The sequence below is a fragment of the Bombus fervidus genome, chromosome 12 (assembly GCF_041682495.2).
Source record: "Bombus fervidus isolate BK054 chromosome 12, iyBomFerv1, whole genome shotgun sequence".
NCBI classification, from domain to species: Eukaryota; Metazoa; Arthropoda; class Insecta; order Hymenoptera; family Apidae; genus Bombus; species Bombus fervidus.
In genome coordinates this window covers 10,750,267-10,775,370 of record NC_091528.1, presented here as the reverse complement: position 1 = coordinate 10,775,370, position 25,104 = coordinate 10,750,267, and the positions used below count along the sequence as shown (strand labels likewise).

Genomic DNA, 25,104 nt, shown 5'->3' with positions numbered 1-25,104 from the left:
GAATTTTTCTCTGTGCCGTACGATGCGTTCGATTCTTGTAGATCCGCTTGAAATATTAATATCGAAAGTACAACAAACCGGTACATCCAATTAGCTGAGATTCAAAATGTAAGTCGATATACATACTTCTAAAAGAAGGTATAACGAAGTGACGCAAGGGAAAGCAGGCTTTGATCTTCGACGTTTGCTCTTTTCTTTACATACAAGAAACCTTTTGAAACGTTTCTTGTCGACATTCCAAAGAACTAATTGGAACTAAAACAGTGTTAGTAACGATAATCTGGAGGAACAGATAGCAAGGAATTCCAGCCAGAATATGAACATTACTAATTAATTTTGCTTTGTATTTTAGATAATTGTAATTTGTTGTTGATCGAGTAACACGAATTTTCCTAATTTACACAACTTTCAGCAATATGAAATTTAATCTGAAATTCCACAATTCCACGTAGCTTTTATTCGAAAATATCACCGTTATTTTTCTTCTGTCCGCGATATTCGATGGCTTGATTCGAAAACAGTCGTTTCAACATTTTCTTTGTCCACGGAATTCCTGGTTACGAAAAGTGAACCTTAGGATCAGATTGGCAGGAACGTTGTTGCAAAAATTAGCATGTTTAGATACCTACCAACGAGTAGTAGCGCGGTAGTCGGTGCTGTTGAATCGATATTCGTATCTTGATCTATTTCGATATCCATACACGCACATAAGTGTGCAACGATTGGAAAATGTGGAGAGACCGAAACAACCGTAGCTAAACTTTGACCTGATCTTATTTACTAATTACATTGTCTTCGTGAAATTGTAAACGATAATCGAATCGTGTTAAAATTCGATGTAACCGAAAACAACGCTTGTTTTGCCGCTTACGTTTCATTTTGATTTGCCCGTTCGATCGATCAGTTTGTAGGGAAATTTATGGCGCAGTAAACGCAAACGAGAATAGATGAGGCCGCAAAGCCCGCGTTTCAGTTTTCATCTGCGGGAAACGTTGGTGTATAGGTAGCTACATTATCAGGATATATCTTGAACGACGGAATGTAAACGAACATATGGCGAGAAAATAATAAAATGGAAAGAGAGACGAAGACGATTGACAAGTACTGAAAGTTATCGGAGATAATCCTGCGAGAAGATGGAAATTTCGAAGACAGAATCTTTGATTCGTCCAATATAAGCGAACGGTCTACCGTCGGCAATCAAAAAAGGATCGTATAACCTTGGAAGATCGAGGTTCTGAAGAATCATGTTCCTCCATCCAGACTTTAAGTTACGGCTTAGATACGAAAGGCGGTCCGTGCTAGGCGCTGGGATTGATTGTGGCTATGAGCGCGTGATTTATCTTTCTCGCTTCTCTTTTAGAACCGTCCCCGTCTTCTTTCCTATCTCGATTTTTCTCCTTTCCTTTTTTCCATTTTGTATTGTGCAAATCGTTCAAAATTCTTCTCAGCGACAGATATGGTTTCGATGTTTTACGCTGTGCAAAGAAACGGAGGTATCCCGAACGCTACTAAAAACGAACGTTTCGTTAAGAAAGTTATAAAATTTAAGTTACTGCTGCGCGAACGACTTCTCTTCTTTTATGCAGACACTTTGCTTCCATTTAATTAACCGCAGATCTTAAATCACGTTCAGATATTAAGAGCTCAGCACCCCTAACGTTCGAGGAGCCAAGTAATTTTCTTCGTTCTTTCACGCCGATTCTCAGCTTCTGTAAAACACAGCAGTTTCCAGGAAAAGCAGCGATCGTTACATCGCATCGCCTCGAAAGAAGTCGCTTTTAGCTCGGCCAAATTTATAGCCGCCGGTAGAATGGATCGGCATTTGTCAGACATCGAGCGTGGAACGAAGTTGCCATCGAAACAGAAAGCCAAGATATTAAAATGTCTCCGAAGGTGATGAAAATCAATGTTTCCGATTACCTGTAGTCAGGCCGAGGCTAACACGTATAAGTTAGCTACCGTGCAACAGGCAGTCATGACACACATAAATCCCAACTAGACGGCAAGTAGCACACCTGATTTCCGGCGCGACGTGTCAGCTTTTCGAAAGACTCTTAACACGTATAGCGCAGGTTAAGATGCAACGAAAGTTTTTCGTTGCAAACTCGACTCTTTTACCAAGAATATCCCGACCAAAAGAAAATATACAACGTTAGACATTTTCCTGATCAATCGGATATCTTGGATAAGAATCAACTTATAAGCACACTCGCTAAATATCGTTCTTTGTCGTCTAAGGTTGTGTCGAGGCAATCAGGTGGCAGTAGAGAAGAGTACGAAGTTAGAGGGAAGAGAAAGAAAGGTAGTCGAAGAACATTTTTGTAGATTCTCTTAGCTCCGAAAGTATTGGCCGACAATGACGGTCGGTCTCGTTCACGATACCGTCAAAACTTTCTATCTTGAAGCTCGACAAAGTGTTGACCGATCTGCTCTCCCTTCTCCCAACATTCCCTTTACTTTTCGATGGACTATACTTCACCAGCAGCCTCTGTCTCGATGTAACTTATATTTAATTACTGTCGGTAATATATTAGATTTAAAGAGTTTTCTCGTAAAATATCGCAACATTAAGAAAACCTCGACGCTTCCACCGAGACCAGGCGGCCGAAGAAAATGATTTAGCTTTCATGAATTCTTTAAGGCTACCGGCACGACTAGAAAGTCTCCAACTACAGTCACTGTATTCCGCACCCTTCTCTCTTTTCTTCTCACCTCTCGTTCTCGTTTTTTCCATCTTTATCATTGCCTCGACAGAGGCTTACAGCTATAGTCTCTTAAATTCACGCGATCATTTCCACCCTCGACGGGTATGTTTTTCCGCTGCCTTCATCGAGTAATTAATAAAGCTTCTAAAATATATTGCAATTTTCCCGTGAAATTTTGTAATCTCTTCTTTCTTCATAAATTATCGAGGGGCACATTTTCGTTAATACACGTTTAGTTAAATAGTTATTCCGACTTACGATCAAAGTGGCGTAAACTCGAGACGTTATCGTTTCTTCGTCACGACGGATCTGATATAACGAACTAGGGAGAAAATACAATTTCCCTGATTTCCGTTTTATCGCCGGATTGTTCACATTTTGAATAGATCGAGATCGGGGAAATCGGAAACGCGCTTGGTTTCTTTTGTAAAAACAGTCCGAATGGAACGAGACGTTTAGTTGAACGCGCCAGGGGAAACAGTCATTGTTTCCCAGACTCGTTTGCTTCATTAAAACGCAGTCAACGGTCGAAGTAATCAGCTTTTTCGGTTTACGCAAGTGGAGGTGATGCGAACAGAAAAGTACTTTAGTGGTTGGTGGCTTTTCATCGTAACGTATGTAAATCGATGTACGTATTTATCGTTGCCATGTAGCTACGAATGATTTAAACGAGACGGCGCGACGAAAGCATGGAAACGCTGGTCTTGGACGAACGAACGGTTAATATCTATTGTGCCGATTGAAATCGTGGAGAATACGCGCGCGTCTTTTTATTCCCTCGTTGTTCACGGAAAATTACCATTCAATTTTAATTATTCGTTTTATGGGGAACGTCAAGCGTGAAAATAAAACAAGGGGATAAGCAGAGACGGAGGAAGAGCGTGACACCTCGTACGATATCTTCGTGATGTACACGAAACGGCACTTAAATCCCGGATCAATGGTCATGTGGGTTAAGCGAAACCACACAGGGATGTACGGTTCGACGATGAAACGAAAAAAAGGGAAGAAAAGAAAAAGAGAAACTTGACAAAGGCCTTCGACTTGCATACGTAGGAAAGATCTATGAAACGTTATCTGTGTCGATCGTGCTCTCGTCCTACGGTTTCTTCGATAATTACTTTTCGCCATTTCGTCTGTAAATTCATCGACAAAAACCGAGTTAGATTCCGAAGAAGAGAAAACGGGAAAGCGGAGAATTATTTGGTCGACCAACGGGCTTTGACGAAGAGTGTAGTAGATTTCAAAACTGCGATACTCGCCTTTCTAATAACAATAGGTGGTACGTTCGACGGTGCCTCACCCGTGTAAGATTTTAATTGCGAAGACTATTCTTCGTTGTTATTCCTGTTTAACGACCACGCTGATGTCGCATAATGAGATTCTCCGTTATTCTTTCATGCAGGAGTAAAGCTTCTTCCCTGTTTTACGGTCGTTATTATCTTGTCAGTTTCTTTTGCATTTTACTTTTCAAATCTTTTCTTTGTCTAATGCACACACGTACTTGTGCATATATACAAATAATTGTTTCACGGCGAATTACCTAAATGCTTCGATTAAATTATTTTAGCCGAACGGTTAATGTTAATCAAACTCAATGATAAACTCGATAGAATTGTTCTTTCGTTTGTCAGTCTGTGACGGATTTTACGGAGGTGAATTTCATGGTAATCGAAATGGTCAATGTTCGATGAAAAATGCAGAATCGCTGGTGGTTAACGTTCGATGGTACAATTCCATTAGAGTTTCCGCTTGGGATCGGCTGACAATGTCAGCCTGACGTAGGATGCGGGCTGGGACGGAAAACGAACGAGAGAAATAAAAAGCGCGAAGAAAGAAGTATACGAGAAGAGAAGATGAAGAGGGTGGAGGAATAAACTGGAAAGAAGAAAGGAATGGAAAAAGAAAGATGTTTCAACTTTCGTTGAAAAGCGTTGAGAAACATCTGGTTCGATCGAATTACGTACAATGATATCTCACACGACTGCGAAACGATTTTTCTTGTTATAGTGGAACGAAACTGCGGATAATAACTTTTAAATCACTGTCCGCAATTTAAAATTTGTCTCCCCGTTAGGTATAGTATACTACGGCTATATTGCACGCATAATAGGTTAATGATCGCTTGGCGCATATATGCGCTTATTTATTGTTTATGCTATGAATAGTTTATTCGCTATCGTTGTTCGTTACCGACCACCAGCTATAACGGGTTTTTGGCGAGGGCCAACAGGATGATTTTATATTTGAAGAGCCACGATCGTATATCGAACAGAGAAAGCGACCTAAGTATACGAAAAACATTTCAGCTCGATACAACGAGAACAATTAAAAATATTTGGAATTGTATGAAACGTTTTGATTTTTACGATATAATGCACGGATAGGGGGGGGGATGATGATCGTTTTTGGAAAAAGCCTTTCATCGATCTTGCGGAAAGAGCGAACGGTAGTAAAATGCATAAATAAAGTGACCTGAAAGCACGCAGTCTGATAGAAATTTTTTTACTCGTATCCGAGTAATGGAAACGTATGAAAAAAATGATTTCTCAAAAATTCTCGGAAAACGGTTTGATTGGTATACACAATTACATACTTTTTTGATAAACGGCCGTTCAATAACGTTTAACTGGTTTATTTAGTTTACAATATCAGCAGGAAATGGTAGTTTTGAAAACAAACGGATGAAAACGAGCAACGGTAACGTTGAAATGCATAGTTTGAAAGTGAGATACCAGATAAAACGAATTACAATTGTACGTATCTGTTTGGTTCCGACTTTCCCGGTACTTTTCTCACTGAGTTGGGATCGTTTTTGTACAAATATCTACGTTGTTGATCGTCATTGTCGTAAATTTTCCCTAGTACCTTGATTTTCCTTCGTTGCCTCGATTCTCTTTCAAAGTCGACAAGACGCATCGAGTTTCTTTCAACATTCCCGACTTGGTTCAGCCAGGATACGAGAAGAATAGCTACGCGAAGCATAAGATTCAGATACTACGTCGACGTTCTCGAGATGACTCGAAAGGAAGTATCAAGATTATAACGAAAGAAGGAAGAAGGGAGGAAGAAGTCTGGTAGAAATGATTGCGCGTTGTGTAGCAAGGAGAAGAAGAAGGCGGCTGAGTTGCGTCGCGATTCGTTGCAGTCGTTGTTGTCTGTATTTTCGAGGCACTAACGGTGGATACGAGGGGCCTTCAAAAACTTTTAATTAATACGGATGACGAGTACACAAAGCCTCAACCGAGCAAAGAATTTCAGAACAAAGAAAAGGGAAGAGTATTGTTGTCGGGTCTTGTTACGAGTGACACGTCGAGACGAGAGAACGAGACGAAGGCGAGATAGGAAGGGTGGCGCGAGAAAGGGGAGCAAAGATAAAAAGCGTAAGTGGAAAGGAAACGAGGAATAACGCGTAAAAACGGGAAAAGAGCTTGCATTTCAGTATCATCCACTTCCCTTTACTTCCACTTCTGTATTTCGTCCTTTCACAGCGGAAGGAAACGCGTAAACAAGAGAAATGTACGCGCGCTTGCCATTTTACGCGCTTTTATACACTACGGTTCATAGACCCGTGGACTTTTTCGCGAACGATACGCGATCGTCACGATTAATCGAATGCGCTTTCCTTGAATCAACCAGGCCAAACGAAACTTTCCATCTGTTGATTTATCGCCGCAATTCTGTAATCGTGACGTCCATTGGAAACAACGTGCAAGTTAAATACATTCTAGCGCAAGTTATCGAAACACTAGCTTCGCTCTGTTTAAATGTTGCAGTATTGTTTTAATCGAATAAAGCGATACGGAGATACAAAAAAAGAGATCACCAAATCCATTAGCGAGTATGAAAACGTAATACATATAGTAAAAATACCAGCGTCTATACGTTTTGTTATTTTTTTCAGCATATTCTGAATTTTAATGAAATGTCCAATTTAACGGTTGTTTTTTTGTGAAGAGAATTAAGGATTTCAAACGTTTGATACGAAAGAGACTTGGTTACACATTCCACGTGCGAACGTGCACACGGATCAAAGTCATTAAATCTTCGCATTACTCGAATATATACCTACGTATAAAAATCGTTTCGTCTCGTTTGCTAAACGTGTTTGGCTTGGGTCTTTGCCAAAACAGCGAAACTTTTATACGGTCGATCTTTGAAACTGACGCCAGTTTTTAATTAGTCTTTTCCGTAGCCACGGGAAACCGTCACGGTACGCTGAAATTTTCATTCCTTTGCGAACTTACTCGTTCCTCGAAACGGTAATGACCGACGTAATTGTACTTAATTGTGCAGGAAAGAAATTTAATAAAACGACCCTATCGTCTATCGTCCTATCGTTAGCTCGTTCAACGTTTCAACGTTCAAGAAAATTGCGAAATTAACAACGCTTTCGTCGCGTCTGTTACTGCTCGATACGTAGTCACGTGGACCAAAAGTACACCGTGGTCATACGAGACTTTCTAATCCAACTCGAATTTTTCAAATCTCTCGTTCGCTACCGAGGAAAGAGACTGATTACGCGGAGGATAAAAGACTGGCAGAAGTTCGGCACCGATCTGATTAATGTTGCATCGTACGAACGTTTGCCCCTGTATCGATCTCCATCCAGCGGTAAACGGAAAGCCAAATGAACGAGGAGCCGACGAAAGGGTAGGACTGAGGGATTCGAGTTCGTTTGTTTGTGGATGAAATCGTTTACATGTGTATGTTTGTGCGTATCGTGTAGCGCGTTGTAGCTGCTGTATTCGAGCATAGACAGCGTTATAGGAACGCTGAAACGAATTAAATGCTTTCGCCGATGCCTCGTGAAATAAAGGAGATAGGAGAAACAACAGCGTGGATCTAAAGAAGGTTCGGAATAAACGACAACATCTACGCCCTCTTTCGTAGCGTTCGTGTAAAACCTGGTATTTCTCGGTCATTTCGTAATTTTCAGAAAATAGGTTAACGACATAATCGTAATGTAACGGTTAATGTGTATATCCGACAGACGCTTGATTTGTCTGATCCTCTACTCCCTGGGCCGAGAAAGTGTAGGAGAAATGTCTTTCTTTCGTCCGTTCGAAACCATGAAAACTTGAGACTACTTCGGTTCGTTTCGATCTGCCTCGATCCGCATCGCAACGATGGTACGGCGTGGTCCCTTTGCCACTGACAATTGGATTCTCTGCACTACTCTCGTCGAGTTACAGATTTTTCCTTTCCGCGAAAATTTCCTTACAGTCGCCTTTGACAGGAGATATTTCCTCCTTCTACGTCCCGTTCCTTCTCTGTCTTTGCCTTCGTTCGTTCGTTTTCTCGCCCTCGGTCTCGGTCTCGAGGTGCGGCGTTTCTAAGTACCGAGCATGGAAGAAGGAAGATTCGTTACCGACTATCCACCGTTCCTTGGTTTCAAGCACTTCGCCAAATCAGCTTTTCTTTGAATCACCGTCGATGGAAGAACTTGGCTCAGAGTGGATATTCATTTGCCGTTTACAAAAGTAGTAGCAAGATCGGCGAATCATTTAGGACACATTCACGACTATCTCGCGTTTCAAGTCTTATCGTTACGTTGTTTTTCGCGTCGTACGTGGTCGACGATGATCGTCGTACCGCGGTGTTGTAGTTTAGATTTCAAAGGTAATTGGCGTCGATCGGAAAGACGACGCACCTCTTCGATTACTAGTTACCGATTCAATTAAAGGGTATTCCGCCAATTAAAGCAACTCCATCGATATAACGACACGGTCACTTTTGAAATCTTTCCCTTGGCCGGGTTCCGTGAATTTCCTTATAGAAGAAACGATTCCGTGCTCGAGCGAGTGTAGATTTTTAACTCGTTTCGTGATCAAGGCCATTAAAGGGGGAAAGAGCGAGGGTTGGAGGGAAAAGAACGGTTGGTTCTCTCGGCGGCAGTCGAATTTTCACCGTTTTCATATTAGTTCTCGCGGCTACGTGCTTCATTACTGTAAATTTACCGCGTGATAACACTCGAGTGCTCGAAACGTTATCAAGAGCGTAGCGATCTTCGGTGGTGTAACGGCACTTTCGATCGGCAACCGACAAGTCACAAAGCTCTCTCCTACTCGAAATCTAAACACAAACGAATCGATCGATCCGCTTGCTTATTACGTATTCGTGTTATATTAGTTGCGAATTACGCACTAGAATTACATACAAATAGAGCGTGCCTTTGTCGAGAACGAAACTTCTCGTTACATTGGCAAATAAACTGGGTAGAAAATAAATTATCGGTACGCTAAACCAAAGGTAGAAGGTTAACGAATTGTTGAAAGGTAAATTATATTTAACCGGAGAAATCGCTAATTGAACACGTTTAATTTACTTTGAAAGAGTGGAACATACGGATTCGACGGTGTGATTTTTTAATTTTCGCACGGAGCCACGGTTTATTGCGTCGTTCGAATCGCATTTCAATTTAACCGCTAGACATTTGTGAAACAGAAATTTGTAGCGAATGCTACGTTATTATTATATCGGATTCGGTTCAAAATACCTAGCCAAGTTTGTTTAATAAATCAACACCGAAGTACATCGATAGCATACGAGACAAATTCACTTTTACCACGGCCAGAGGATGCACCAAGCGCTATATGTATTATATATCAACGTGACGATCAACTAATTATCAAACGCGACCCAAATCGTGTCAACATTAATCGCGGAAGCGGTCCCCGATGCCAAACTAACAGTCTACATAAAACGAACTTGATTTGCAATTTATAAACAACAAAGCATATATATATATATATACAAACACACACACACACACACATATATACACGTGTATGTGTGTGGATCACAATTGAATTACACAAATTATTTTGTCGCGGACCGCGAATTCGATTTCGTCGGTTTTTCTTTTCGCGACGAACGACGACGATGAAAAATCGGATCGACCGTCTTTCCAATGTTTCGGACGACAGAGGGGAATTTCGTTTTTCGAGAGCGCGGCGAGAAGAAAGCAGCGAGAAAAAAAAGGTAGAAATACCAAAAGAAAGAATAGGCGGAAGGATAGGGACATTTCCGAGAGTAATTTTCCACTGGATGGCGTCAAGAAATGTTTATTCATAAGTTACTAGAACGTGCACGATGTACGATTGTCCCGCGACGTTTTACATGGCCGCCGTTGCCGGCACCACCAGCATCCAGTTTGCCTGTTCGCTCTCTCTTTCTCTCGCGCGCGCGCGCCTTCTTTTTTCCTTTTCTCTTTGTACACAGACGCGTAAATGTGCCAACACGTACACGTACGGAAGTTCGAAAAATTCCAGCGACGATGCACGGCATCGTTCTGAAAGTGGATCGAAACCGAAAGATGAAACCTTTCGAAAAGGAATAATAAACGAGAAAGGAAAGACACCTTTTCGTATTACCGCGATATTATTACTGTCGGCTCGTAGTTCAGGAGTCGTAGTTCAGTTGCAGTTGCAACGAAATAATATGATCCGTTCGATCCAGTGGCCGATCCTTTGTAGGGGCAGAGAATTACGTTAATCTGGATTATAAATTCGTAATTCCAGATAATCGCATCAGAACGTTGTGACCCGCAACGTAAAAAATAAACATGGAAAATCTCTCGTAAACGTTATCGGATGACGCGCGTAAATATCAGTCGATGCCTTTCGGCAACGTTTTTCACCGTCGAAGAGCATTCCCAACTGAGAACAAAGCTTCGCCCTCTTTATACAGTATTTCTGTGACGAGCCGCTCGTAAAAACAGCGCAGTCGACGAGTTTAGTTACACAGGATATAAGCGAAGAATGACGTTACGCAGTCGACTCGATACCGGATGATATCCCGCTTCGATCGTTTGCCAGCCGTTTCTTATTTCCTGCAGTACTCGGCCGATCTTTTCGCTTTAATTTAAGTCCTCGACTTGCCTGGTGGCGCGCCACGCTACTTCCTGGTTATTCTTATTCCGACCATCATCTTTTGTTCGAGTAAGAGGAAAGAGTAGGCAGATTTTTAGAATGGAAGAATAGAAACGGCGCGGTCAGAGATACCGAGGGATTTATCATCGGGTCACGGTGCACTGGCCACGATATTAAATTAAGTTACGCGTACCTTGGAATTTTTTATTATCACCAGGAGCAAAGGAACACGCTTTTCCCTCCGGAGATACGCTACGGTGCTCGTCTTTCTCCATCTTTTCTCCTCGTCCTTTCCCGTTCTTCTCAACGATTCCGTTGCCAAGTTACGTTGACCTGTTTATATCTCTGACTCAAAGTCCGCTGGTTTCTTCGTTCCTATTTTATTTCCACGTGCAATATGGAAAAAATCGAGATTGAGAAGAAAAAAAGCGAAGAGAGAAGCGAAAGCGCGTCCGTTTTACGATTTTTCAAATCTAAAACACTGTGTTATCGAACATTCGAATTCTCGTATGTTTTCGACAAATATCGTCGGCCGTTTCAGCGTCGAGACAGAAGCCTGAATCATTGAAATAACGCATTATTGTTTCACGACCGCTAATGGATAAATTATTATTAAGTCATAAACGTCTAATCGTCCAACTGCGGTGGTCTTATCGCCAGCGCGCTCGGCGATTTAATTAGCTTTGTCGGTTCGACCCTCCATTGCGATACTTTTCTCCTCGTCCCGTTGTTTACCATGTCGTAAACGATGATTAAGAGAAGATTAAAAAAAAAACAAAGGCAGCACTTTTACTTGCGGAACAAATTCGCGGGCTCGCCGATTAGAAGCAAAAGTAATTTCGTCTCGTCTTTGCTTGGAAATTAGTTACGCGGTTTGTTCGGCATGCTCTGGAGTGCGCATCCAATATTCCAGCAGCGAATCGGCGTATGTACTCAGTTAGACGAAGGTGCCTAGTGTGACGAAAGCGACGACAGCTGACGTTAAAGGAGTGAATTTGTGGAGGTAGCCGAACGAGTACGAGACTACACACTCGTAAATTAAGTCGATTACTTTCGCCTTAATATCGTAAATATCGATCGTTTATCCCGAACGATCGGTTGATAGCATTGGATTATTGTCGTGTCATCGATTTCGTTGTTTCAGCTTCGCGTCGTTTAAAACCTCGTATCAAAATCCTGCCATTTGGTTTTATTTCAGTTTCAAATTGACGGAACAAATTCGCGTTTCTCGGCTCGAGGATGATCTTTTTTCGGTAGAAACGATAAAGAAAAAAGCTTGATCGACACAATTCCTAGCAACGCGTTAATAATGAACGACAAGAGAAAAGGCGGAAGAGAAGAAAGTGTTCGAAAGTACACACGATTGGCCACTTACCCGGTCGAAAAGAGTATCACGGTGACGGCGAGGGTTTCCTTGTCGAACTGTTTACTTCTGGTAGAAGCTTGCCGTACTCCCAGGGGCCTTGCGAGTTCCATAGTTGAACGACGAAGGGTCCGAGCTTGGCGCCGAAGTAGGAAAAAGAATAAAACCGGTGGCAAGTTTTGGTCGGTTGGGCCAGGAGCGCAAGCGTCGAAGATCTCGTTGCCGGATGTATCGATATAAGTACTTTCTTCTCTACTCGTAAGTTGTCGGTGTGCCGCGCGTATTTTCTCGTTTCCTCGTCCGAATTGCGTAGTCTCTCGGGGTGTTTTGTATTCCGACACCCTCGTGGTTGGGACGAGCAGCACCGTCCCTGGGAGTACCACGCGGACAAACATCGAGCTAGAAACTGCGATACGTCGGCCAGAGTACGGCGACGGCTCACCCCGGACATCCTCTCGCGTGGGGAACGCATGCGTCGCGTTTAAACCAGCGCCGAAACCACCCTCTCTACGCCACTCTTCTCCTTTTCTTCTTTTCTAGTATCCACTCTGTCGTTTATTCACTTTCACCCGTTTTCTCAGAATATTTTTCAGAATATCGAGAAACGAGAAACGACGAGTATTCGTTGCGATCGTTGGTCGTTCCAAGCTGCCAAAAGAATTCGTTCGGAATTTCTTACGCGTCGTTGAACGACTTACGGTCGTAGTAGCAAGCACGTAATTCGTTTCCGTGAATATCGTTCGTTCGCACCCGAATTAAAATCGAATTAAAGTTGAATTTCTGAAAAGCGTCGGATTTCTGTCAACATTTTTCTAAAGAGACGGAATATTCAAAGCGATTGAAAATTTGGTCGGCGCGAATTCATAGGCGTTTCGTACTGAGAAGTCGGCGTCAGAGGGGGTATGGCGCTTGCGCATCGTTCGACAGCAGGTCGCGAGGGGGTATCGTCGGGGGGTATGGGGATGAGTCAGTCAAGCCGCAGCGCGCGTTCAGAAAACTACCCTCAACGCGATCTTATAATATCGCAGGCTATTTTGCAATTTAACCTTGAGTTTGCGGCAAGATTCGCACGTGTTCTTCTTCCCCTCCTGCTGCCCTTCTCTCGTATCGTGGAAACGTCCAAAGTGTTCCTGTGACGAATATCGTGTTGGAATTTGTGACTGACGTTTGGGACGCGCGAATTTCTTCTCGGCATTGAAATTCTACAGAAACGGGTGTAAACAGTTCGCAGAAGAATCCAAGAAACGCAGAAGCAAGTCATTAGTCGTGAGAATGGTTCACGTTGTGCGCACAATCGCTTTAACTCCAGCCATTTTAAATCGTAAAAATTCTTAGAGGCATAGTTCTCAGAGGCTCGGGATCAACGAAAGAAGCGAAAAGGAAACAGGGTTGCCGAGGATATGACGCGAATCGAGGGAAAAAGGACACGCGCAAAGGCAGTACCGTTTCCGTAAAGTTTCCCATCGCGTTTCGAGTAGCCGATGATTCCTTGAAATTTGATTCGTCGAAGGTTACGCATTGTCCGTACGATTCGTCGTTTCGTCGAACGATACTCGAGGGGTTGAATTTTTTAACAAGTAGCTGGATTAATAAATTTGCCAAATTCGAAGTGTCAAAATGGTACCTTCCGTTACCCTGGACAAATTGGTACGAGCATATACAGAGAGTTAGAAGGAAAGGTAGCTAAAATTGGGAAATTATCCGTTGGATAAGATGAAGATGAGCGTGATGAATCGTAAATCGAGCGAAAAGGCAGAGGAGAGATTAGAATTGAACAGCCAAGAGATGTAACACCGAGGAGATACGACTGGAGTAGACAGTTTACAGATTTAATAAAGTTTAAAGAAAAACTGCTGGAAGGATCACCTTTCGAGTGGAAAGTGGTGCAAAATATGGAATGGTCGTGGAATCATCGAAAGAAAGAGTACAGGTAATCGTTTGGAGGTAGTTGAAATTAGACGAAAAAGGAAAAGGGAATGTTGAAAGGTTGCGGAAAGAAGCGGAAGGGTAATACGGGAAGAAGACGAATGTTTTCAATCTTCTTTCTCGCCTATCACGGTATATACGTTATTAGTGTCGGTCGTTGGAATCACTGTGAAAATAACGAGAGGCAGGAGTAGAATTCGTCGTAAAGCGGAGAAGCGGAGAAACGGAAGGAATGGCAGGAAACAGAAAAGAAGTGCGTTGATCCCCGGGGAAATACATCGACAGGCTACTTTTTGGAAACGAGCTCGGCATCGTCGTCTTTGAAATCGATGTTTCTAGGATCGCGAGAGGAAACAGGAGGAAAATCCATCGTGCGAATGGGAGAATGTGAATAGACGAACGATTCGATGCGATCTCGTCACCAGTCGACGAACAAGTGTACGATCGTTAACGATGCTGGTGAAAAACTCGTCGCTTTTTTCTTTGGCCGTGTGTGAGCGTGCTCGCGAGATTCGCATTTCTACGTAGGATACAGAACGCCGTGCCGGTAGTAAATGGCGCGTGTCGATAGTTACGTTCGATTTTCGCTGAATAAGCGTTTCCGTTTCCCTTGTCCGTACTTGTCTGTCACCTACGAACGAAGCACCAATAAATAGTATTTTTTTACGCGTTACGCCAGCAAGCTGAAACGCTCACGAGTGATTCGTGAGCAACGGAATACCCATCCATCGCGAATTCTTAGGCGATCGTATAAACGTGCAGCTCGAGAACGAATTTTTCCCGTTCCTGTTTCGTTGTTGTTCTAATCAACAGCTTATCGTGAAGCACAACACGCTCGGAAGAGCCGTGGATCCAAATCGTCGTCTTCGGCCTACCGAAGATATATCCAGCGCAGCGGTGTGAAGGTGGTATGTTATGACGAGCGTGATTTGTTTTTTCATAGGTGGAACGCTGCAACGGTGGTATTAAGTGTGCAGTGATCACGGGAGACCGAGGGAAGACGGGAAAGAGGGTGGTCAATATGACTCCTATCTTCCTCGTCCTGTTGGTGGCTATCGACCCGATTATTGCGCAGAATGGTGGTGAGTAATCGACCAGAGAAATCCACTTCTTTTCAGAGACTTTCGTGGACATTGCCGAACATTGTTTCCAATTATCCACCGAGTGTTTGATTCTTCGTGTAATCATATTGTGTCTGACGTTTGTGAAGAACTCTGAACAAGAATAGTGCACGCGTTGCACGTGCGAACCCGTGCAAAATCGTGCAAAATCGTGCAAAACCGTGCATCCGTTAGATCACTGGCAGCGATCTAAATGCCTTTCGACGCGTACAATCGACGTTCGTATGACCCGCGTCCTTTAAGCTTCGATGTTTTAAACTTTGAAGGATAAACGACTTGACTCGATGCGTTTGATCGCGTTAATTGATATTAAAAACGTTGTAACGCGATAAGCGTTCTGTCGTTGCACGTAAAACGAGAGTGATGAATTTTTCGTCGCGCGTCCGTGAAAAGGGACAAGAAAAAAGTAAAAGTGTGCGCGTTAGTGCGACGTGCCTTTGTTCGAGGTTCGCAAGCTCGAACATCAACGACTGTTTGGTTGGGCCAGATTTGTAAATTAACCCGGTATGAATGACGACGGTATACGTACGTAAAGCAAGAAGAGGATCACGTAATGGTTAAACGGCTACAACTCCCTGGTCGCGTTTAAAAAACTCGAGCGTCCCTCGAAACAGCGAGTAATTATGCGCGCTCTGAGCTTCGCCGCGGTCAAATAACGAGCGTGTTCGTACGACGCGACGAAACGCAGATCGCAGTGGTGTATGTGTACGCGGGCCGGCAAACATAAACGTTTCCGATGCGTTTAGTTTTAGTGCGCGACGAATTGGCGCATGGTCGACCATATGCCGTTAAGTTCCGAATTTGCTAACGGTTGCGTTTCAAGCGGCTCGTAAAAGCCGCGCGTATATATCGCGTCTCGCATCGTCAAATTCGGCTATCGGTCGTCGAAAACGCACGATCCTAGTCGGGAAACAATGTCAGGTAGCGCGTGATCGCGTTGGACCAAAAGGAGCGTCGAAGAGACCGATTTGCAGCGACGTAAAATCGTTGCACCGAACGCAAGGGAAGCAACCAAGCGTTTTATGGACTTTAAGACTGCTGCTTACTACTAAATACGACGTGTACAGACCAGGGTGAACGCCTCGTGGGCCCACTTGCTCTGTCACATCGCGCACACTTTGTTCGAGTACTGCGATCGTTCTCTTTCTAGCAACGAGTTGCCGACGAGTCGAATTTCGATTCCATGATAAATCGCGTGCGACCATTGACTCGAGTTGCATGGTAATCGCGCTCATTACACGGTAATCCGTCGCCTCGATACCCGCTAATTCAGCCGCGCTTTATGCTGACTCCAAAATGACGATGACATATCCCTTGTATTTCAGGCAATTAATTACGTCGTAATCTCTGATTTTGACTCGGATCGGGTAATGCGAATTTCGTTCGCCAGAAGTTCAACCGTCGATGATGTGTACGCGACTCAAAGCGAGATACTGTGTGACACGATGTGAGTATTTCGGGACGAGAGGTAAAAATTGCAACTTTAGATACGTTATACGCGAGATTCCAAACTCCATTCATTATCTCCAACGGGCATCTTTTATCTTCGAATCGATGCGTTTCATGGGTTTACACGAAAGGAAAACGATCCGTTGTTAGCAATGTATCAATTCCTCGTTTTAATTCGTTGGCGTTGCTGTACTCGATAATCCGCCTCTATTTATCGGCCCGCAAACGGAAACTTGCCACATTTTTAGACGACGGTCGAAAGAGGCGCTCGATAGGGATGGCGACCGCAGAAAGAACTCTGCGAAAAGGGACGTGGAGGACGAGCGAAATCCATAGTTAATGCAGATTCGTCCTGTCTGTCCTGTTTGCATCGTGGAAAGGGAAATAGCCCAGGTCGCGCACGAAGATTTCCTAGGAGGTTCGTTTGCTGTCGTGCGTTGGCGAAAAATCATCCTCGAGAATACAGGAAGCGAAAACTCTGCCACTGGATGCGAATCCATGTTTATCCATCTATTTATCCTTTTTCCCTGTCACTCGGACCTTCTTACCTCGCCCTGTTTCACTGCGTTCGTACAACTTGGCTCGTACCCTTGCTCCTGTCGCTTTCCAAAAGAATCAATGGTCATCTCGGCTACCGTCTAAATTCGAACGTCGTCGATCACGCGGTAACGCGGATGAATATCGTGGAATCAACGCGATGGTACGCGTTTCGTTTCCATTACGCACCGCCATTCTCTGGTCAACGTAACGACGAGTTGCCGTTAGCTTCGCGTCTATTAACTATGTATATACGCTCTTTTTTCCCTTTTACGCGAAGCTAAGCAACACGTTCTCTCTCTCTCTCTCTCTCTCTCTCTCTTTCTGGGCAACTTTTACCCAAGAAATACGAGCGGGTTAAGCAAATGCAAATTTTCCATCAGACGTTCCTTACGAAGGTTAGTTACGACTAAAATCGTTGCTCCGACTTTCCAAGTAAGGGAATTGCAACGTATTTCCCACGTGGTTCGGTTCGAAACTGTAGAATAAGAAGATACGGGAAATATTTTGTATCGAATCGCAACGATGAAGAGAAACGGGAAAAATTTGCGGCCCGTTTTGCAAGGACGAGGAACGCTTCGAATACGTTTGCGCGTGAAATTCTTTCAACTACCACGTTTCGGTAGTACGATCCGTTTAGAATCATTGATCTTTTTTCTCAACGTGGCATTCGGGGTGCAGCGACGCTGCTTTCTTTTTTCGATTCGGCGCGTTATTTATCGTTGCAGTGGATGCGATAATTTACATTCCGTCCGGCTGCGTTACGGTTCTGAACCATCGTCCGTACGATTCCACGTTGTTTTATCGGTAATTGACAGAGTAGACGTACCGACGAAATGGCTGGAAGGTTCCAAAAGAGAGAGAAATGGTCGAAGCTTGGCGTACGCGGAATGGTCAGAAAGTGACATGCCCACCGATAAGCAAAAAAATGATTCATCCGACAGCCACCTAAAAATTTTCTAATTCTATTTCGCGTTTCGTTTCGCCCGGTTCCTGTTAAATTTCACCGAATTGTTAATCGATTCTTTCGTTCTGTGTTCCTTCTGCGGTCGAAGATCAAAGAGGGCAAACACGGCGAATTTATTCCTTCTGTGTTCCCCGTGTAATAGCCAGTGATAGTCGTAGTGTCACGCGTGCTCGTGGCTTTGATCCAGCGGAAAAGGCTTCCAGCCGTTTGACTTACGAAAACTTGCAAAATCGATATTAACGACGAAATAAAATAATCGAGGTAAAAAAGGAACAAACGTGGAAGCAGTTGGAGGTTGAGGGTTAATGTTGTGTAACGCGCGGTAAGATGTAATAGCTGGGTTGTCGTAGCGAGTATCGCAGCGTATATAGTAAGTGTATTCGCAGCTTTGGACTAGCTAGGCGAGAAAGCTCGCATACACTGTCGCGTTGTAGTACGTAGAGGTGTATGAGCTCAGGTATATCGACAGGGTTGGCGGGAAGACCGGTGGATGATAAAGTAAAAAAGTTACTCGAGCTATTTTATGGGATCCCTTGACGGGGGGTCTCTCGCGATCCTCGGCTAGCAGGCGGTTGGCAGGGCGGTAGGATAGCTTGCAACCACCAACATCCCCCCATCTCCCAGCGCATCCTCCTCCGTTTCGTTCTTGCTTCCTGTCCACCCCCCCTCGCGCAGGCTTTTACGGTATCGAACGAGTGTCGTCGGGATAAGCCGGAGGTTGGCCTAGACTCGCAGCAGGTATCGTACCGAACGCTACCAACCGATGGTGACTAAGAGGTGGAAAGAGAACGGAGGGAGGTTAGCTTAGCCGCAACATTCTCGGGTTTACACCCCCGTCGTGAACTTCCCTGCGGATCTGGGATTAGCCATGGTAGGCGGCAAAGGTTCGTTCAGCAGTTAAACTGATTTTCTCGTAGCATCGAACGCGAAACGCGTCCACGCAGTGTCGCACGACTTCCAACGCTTGTCCGGCTTCGGCGAATACCTCGACGCTCGACCTGTTTTTCTCTTACTTCGATCACATCGTGCCTCGCGAATCGATTTTTTCGCAAGCGTTTTTCAATCTATCGACGAAACGGGACTAGGGAAAGGATCCACTGTTATAAATTATTATTGTACGAACGATATTCAACGATAACAAAATTGTTAAAGTGGTGTTAACCATCTGTCGAACGAGAAGACGCCTAACATCGCGAACGTATCAGCGAGTTTCGCTGTGTTTTTTATTCGCCGTTTCTCCCTCTTCGACCGAGGTGGAATTTATGGGGAACCGAAGTGCAATTCGATGTTCCCATCTAGTTCGAAGTGTCATCAGACACGGGCTCGCACATGCGAAATCGGTGTAATTGACGTATATATTCGAGGGGAAAAAAGGGCTTGTTTCGAACGGACGGAGGAAATGGTTCGCGGTTTTCTCGATCGCCGATGTTGCGTTCGTACTCGTCGTGGCCCGAATCTTTCGACGATTTTGAAAATAGCGGGAATTTACGGTCGTCTATGCTCGCTAAATCCGCTCCACGGTAAATAAAATACGCGAAAACGTCGGTGTACTTTGAAAAGGAGTTGTTATAACGTAGCAGCTATTATATGCGAAGGCGTAAATGCATTACATCGCATATGCATGACCCTACTCCCCGTTTTATAAGCACGAAAGGGGAATAGTAGATATCGGGTATATGTACTTTTCTTCTTTCCGTTGTCGGCGAATGGTAACGTTGAAAAGCCAGAGATAATCTTTCCGATTATTCCTGCCCGATTTCGAAATTACGATTCGCGAAATTACGAAAGCTGCACCGTGGGTGTCGCAAGAACTTACGCACACTCTTTCAGCAAACATTTCTTCAAAGACCGGACGGTTGTACGAAGTCGAGACTCGAAAAGTCTTTTGATCAACCATTTGTAATGTGCAAATATATAGGGAGATATAAACCTTTTACCGTCTAGAGGTAGTTCCGCCTCTCTGTGTCATTTTCCTTTTGAATTGCTAAATTAGCGTGCGGCGTGTCGCGAGAGAGGTGCGCTAATCAAAAGATAATAGTATTGACGGAACAAATTTACAATCCACTTATGCAGTTCTCCCAGGTGGAAAATGCACAGTCCCGCTCTCGAAAATTACAACTAATCCACGAACAGAAATTCGTGTATACCCCTCGTGACAGTTTGATTTATTAAACGTAGGATATAACGCTTCGTTTGAATTATTTTAGTACTTCTCCTTCGCTGCGGAAGCTTTATAATGAGTGAAAAAGATTAAAGAAAAGGAAGCAAACGGCGCAGGAAATATTTTGGTTGCACAATTCTCTGGCAAAATAAATTTATCCTAAATAATTAAATTTCGCGGATGTTGCTAAATATAATACGGCTGCATTCTGGCATTCTTGATACTCTGAATTTGCCGCGCGCACGCTGCACAATTTCCTTTCTCTATATCGTCAAAGATGAAACGCGCGACTTTCGTCTTTCAACGCGACTAACTGTACTTGCTAGTATATTATCGGGCGAATTTATATCGTCGGTCGAAACGGATGGCCCCCAAAGCGTGTGGAACATTCTTGAAATTTCGAATATTAAATTTATGATGGATCGCTGCCTTCTGCAAGGGTCTACTACCATTTTCCGAGGGTGAAACCGAGGGGAGTCGGTCCCGCGGGAGATGCGGCAAAGACGAAAGTTGGAAAATAAAGAGGCCGAAGTAACGTTGTCGCCGAGTAAGATTAACGTTACGTCGCTACGCCGCGTCTTTTTCTAAATGCGACTCCAAAGAGACGCGATCAATCCGTCGTTTCCGACTCCATTTGCCTATGGTAGCGCACAGCAGCTTGCTTCGTCAACTTTTATCCCGTTAGATACGGCCAACTGCGATGCGATTACCCAGCAATTTTTGTTTATTTATCTATTTACGGAATATAGCGTTCAACGCGTAAAAGATAACACGCGGAAGAAAGAGACACATCGTTGTCTATGGATAAGCGGAGACTAGTACGATACAACGATTATGATATTAGAATTAAAACTCTGAAAAACTCTAAGAAGAAAATGGTGTAATCTGTAATTTGTAATTCGGTCAATTCGCTAATGTCACGATGAATAGAGTTGTTAAACGAGTATTTGGAGAGTACTGGTATTATTAAAAGATTGACCGGAGACTGTATGAACGCGAATGGAGAACCTTCTCCTCGTTCAGAGTCTCTGTTCAGAATGGAAATAAAAATTCTCGTCAAGTTCACCGATGCTCGATGTCACGTAACAAATTCGATTGTCGACGAACACGATGCTGTTTCAAAAGCTTCTGTCGAGTTCTCATCGCTATTCGTCCACGTGTCGATGGCTGCTTTACTTCGACTTGGCTTCATATCGCGTCCTACACTTTAAATCGGTCCATTAGCCGCACGTAGGATCACGCTGAGTTACTTATCGATTACTATTATAACGAGCCTCGAGAAGTATAGGCAAGAAAGGCGGCACACTCTCTCGGCCCCTTTACTTCGCTCTTGTACCTGCATTTGTATGGACGGCGCGAGAGTGTCGCTGTTCCACATAGTAGCACCATAATTCGCAATAACTGCCGTAATAACCGTCGTACCTCCTTACACAGTACCTCGAATAATATCGTGGTAATTCCCGCGATAAAAAAATCCCACTATTTTCTTTCCCTTTTCGAAAGATGTTCGCGCGTCGATGTACGGAATCTCGCGTCGATTTTTGCAACGTGTGTCAGTCGTACGAGATTTTGGCTGTCGGAAGGAACGGCAATTCAAAGTACGATAAAAGGGATTTCCATTTCTTTCGCCGATAATAAAACGATTCCAAGGACGAAAGAATCGTCGAAAAATAATCGTCGATGATTGCGTGTTCTCGCGCTTGCGATACGCCTATGCAGGTGTAACGAGCTATTCGAGATAACTAGCGAAGAGCGCACGACTTTCAGGTTGCAAGATATCGGCTACGTTTGCATAAAATGAGAATCTCGATCGTCTTACCAGCAGGTACTAGCTTTCGTTTCTTGCTTTCCCTCCCTTTCCGTCGGCTTTTCCACTCGAGACGTTGCAGGTGTAGCAACGAGGTCAACGCTTTCCTCGGCAATGGATTTTCGAAGCCCCGAGGCGGTCTTGGTGCGTGTCCCAGGTACATTTTCAATTTTACGTCACGTCTATTTTTCACGCTACTTTTCCTTCCTTCGTGCGACGCATCTTTTCTCTCTGGTCCTGTCTTTCGTCCTCGAGCTTGCCATCTCGCGTGCCAGGTCTCTCAAAAGTTGTCTACTGTCCTGTCACCGGTAACATTGCAACTGTTTCAAAAGTTTCGCTCTCAAGGCTAATACAAGATCACGTTACCAAGAAGAGTTTACCAAGCCCGGTGGACGACCTTTCGCAACTTATACGTTCAGAGTGGTAAAACCAAGAAATAAAATCGACGATGTTTGCCGAGGGCGTGTATGAAACGCACGGACGATGTCTTGGAATTTCATAGTTGAGGTTTCCTAGCGAGCGCCGCTCCGTTGCTTCTTTTTTACTTGAGGAAACCTCCTCGCTGCCCGACGGATCAATAAACGCGTACCCTTTCTCATTTTTAAGATTAATAAATCCATTTCCGGCACGCTTTTGTATCGTTCGTTGTAAAAGCCGAGGTGGATACTTTCTCAGAGGGAAGCGGAGTTGAAATTCCGATGAAAAGTTTGCCAGAGTTTCGATCCTTTGCGCTGCCGGTGTACCTTTTTCCGTAGCTTTTGCTGTTCGAAAACGCGGAACGAATCGATCGTACGTATAATCCTTAGAAGAAAACCGAACGCAAAAGATTTTGGCTAGGGTTCGCATTACCTAAGCCAGGCGTAGGAACTGATTTGCACCTGATGCACCTTGGCCGGGGCGAACCTCGCGCTTCTTGCTGCGCGCTATATTTTTACGATCGATCGTTGAAGATTGTTCAGCAGTTCTACGCATAGGTAGCGGCGAATATCCTCCACGAGATTTATAACCCGATCCTTTTTATAGTCTGTCCGCCCGTTCCACGAGAGGCAAGTGAATGTAATGACCCTACGGGCAAGATGTATGCGTCTGGAATTTCATTTCTTTTACTGTAATCTGGCTGTATTGTAACGTTGTAAAGCGGACGATAGCGACTCAGACTTAAGGAAGAAACAACCAGTCAAACAGACGAGTAAATCTCTCAATCCGTTGAAGTAGCGAAGAAGATTTTATTTGAAATTTCATACTTTAAATAGACTTTTCCACGATTCAGATATCTCAAGAGGATTTTAGTCTTCAACGAGCTTTCCCCTCTCTCTCTCTCTCTTACTTGCTCTCTCGCTCGCTTGTTCCGCGTTAAGCTAATTGCGTAAAACGTAAAGCGACAAACTTCCGCTTCAATTAAATGTCACGTCTCACACGCTGGAAACGAATTTCACGTACGATAGAAGAGAAAAGGGAGCAAAGATTCTTCTTTCATCGATCCTGTTATATTTGGTCTCAACCTGACGTTGATGTTGTAAAAGATTTTTCCTGTTTGCTCGGTGAAAAGCAGGCCAGAGAAAAATTGTAAGCCGTAAAGAATCGACAGAGGGTTGCGCGTTGAATACTTTTAGCAAACCCTTGCCTAGCAGGGCACCGAGGTTGAATTACTCTTTCCTCCGTTTTCCTTTTCTCTTATTTTTGAGTATCCCGTTACCTAACCGGAAGAATATCGCGGAAATCTTCCTTTTTAGCGTTTTCCTATTCTCTGAGACTCACCGCGCGTTGCATCGATGTTTAATTTTAGTTTCCGAGCTTGTTTCGACTTTGCCGCACAGTGTCTCGTTCCGCGAATACTTGAAAGGGACTCGACCGATTTCGAATTTCGGGAACGATCGAAAGATCTACTCGTTCGCCATTGAACAGATGCAACGCGTTCGCCTTCTACGCTTTGCAAGACTTTCGTATTCGTGAATTCTCGCGGAAGTTACCTGTAAAATCGGCTTATCCGCGAGTTCGCCGCAAAGAATCTTACCAGGAGGGAAAATTACGCTCCGACTTGCACGCGGTTGACCCTTACGGTCCGTTCCCTCTTTCCTTTCCGACTCCACTTTCCTTCGAAGAATCTTCGCGTTCTTATCTTAACAGCCCATCTACGTTGTCTCGGGTACGTTTTGCGCTTTTCTCCTTCCTTGCCGCTTTGGATTCCGCCCTTCTTCCTTTCTCTCTCTCTCTCTCTCTCTCGATCGCCAAGGCAAGTTTATCGTAGACTTAAACCGCGTTCTTCCCTTTCGACTACGAGCAACTGCAAATCGTGAGATGCTATTTCCACTTTGTCGACGATAAAAGAACTCCCCTTCGGTGTTTATCCCGCTATTTTCTCTATGTCTACCCCCGTCATTGATTAGATCCTCTTAATCGTCCTTCGAAGTTGTTATACGGTAACGTCTGTTCCACTAGCAGTCGTTATCGTACTTCCACGAGAATCGTCGAATTTCTGTTTCAATTATCGAAATGGACTCGCTAAAGCGCTAATGACACTTCAAAATGTTTCGCACGACGCACGCAATCTATTGACAAAAACATTTTACCTGATAATCGCTGAAATATTTTCGAGTGCCACTGTTCTTATCGCGCGTTCCTTCCGCGCGATATCCAGACTGTGGATCCAAATTCGTTGGATATACTTGAAAAAGTAAAAAATCTCTCTAGAAGATTGCTTTACCTACCAAATATCGTGGAAAGTACTAAATAATTTGCGTATTTTATGTATTTATCCTGTTATTTAGGTATATTCTGTGCAATCTTATACTCTGAAATTTCCTATTAATTCGTAAAAAATGTTGTGCGATTAATTAGAAGGTTCTCGTAATTGGGATCGCGAACGAACAGCTTGGACGCTGCGGAAGGTTGGGTTCGTTTGCCACGCGGTCATATTCCTCCCCGTTTCGATTCGCACCGTCTCCGAACCAATCTTTCTCGCTTTTCCGAAGCCGCGTTTTCAGCCTCGGTTGTTGGGAGTTTCGCAAACTGGAAACTCGGCGAATTAAGTGCCAACTTCGCTGCACGGGGCGAGACTCGGGCCCAGCGTTTCCGTGTACGGCGGGGAACTAGAACGTCAACGGCAACGTTGACGACGACGAGTCACGTACTCGAACTAATTGCAGTTTTGTAAGGAAGAGCGAAATTTCGTCGCACTCCGCGGGAAAGGC

At 44.0% G+C, this 25,104-nt stretch overlaps 1 protein-coding gene across 14 annotated transcripts in view; it reads left to right on the top strand.

Moving 5' to 3' along the window:
• The window catches only part of Lar (tyrosine-protein phosphatase Lar), a 281,226-nt gene that overhangs the window by 88,680 nt on the left and 167,442 nt on the right, over positions 1-25,104 (top strand). For all 14 annotated transcript variants that reach the window (XM_072013703.1, XM_072013710.1, XM_072013709.1 and 11 more), the window contains one exon: positions 14,815-14,953. In XM_072013703.1, the coding sequence (XP_071869804.1) occupies positions 14,815-14,953 (139 nt within the window). The remainder of the gene's footprint in view (positions 1-14,814; positions 14,954-25,104) is intronic.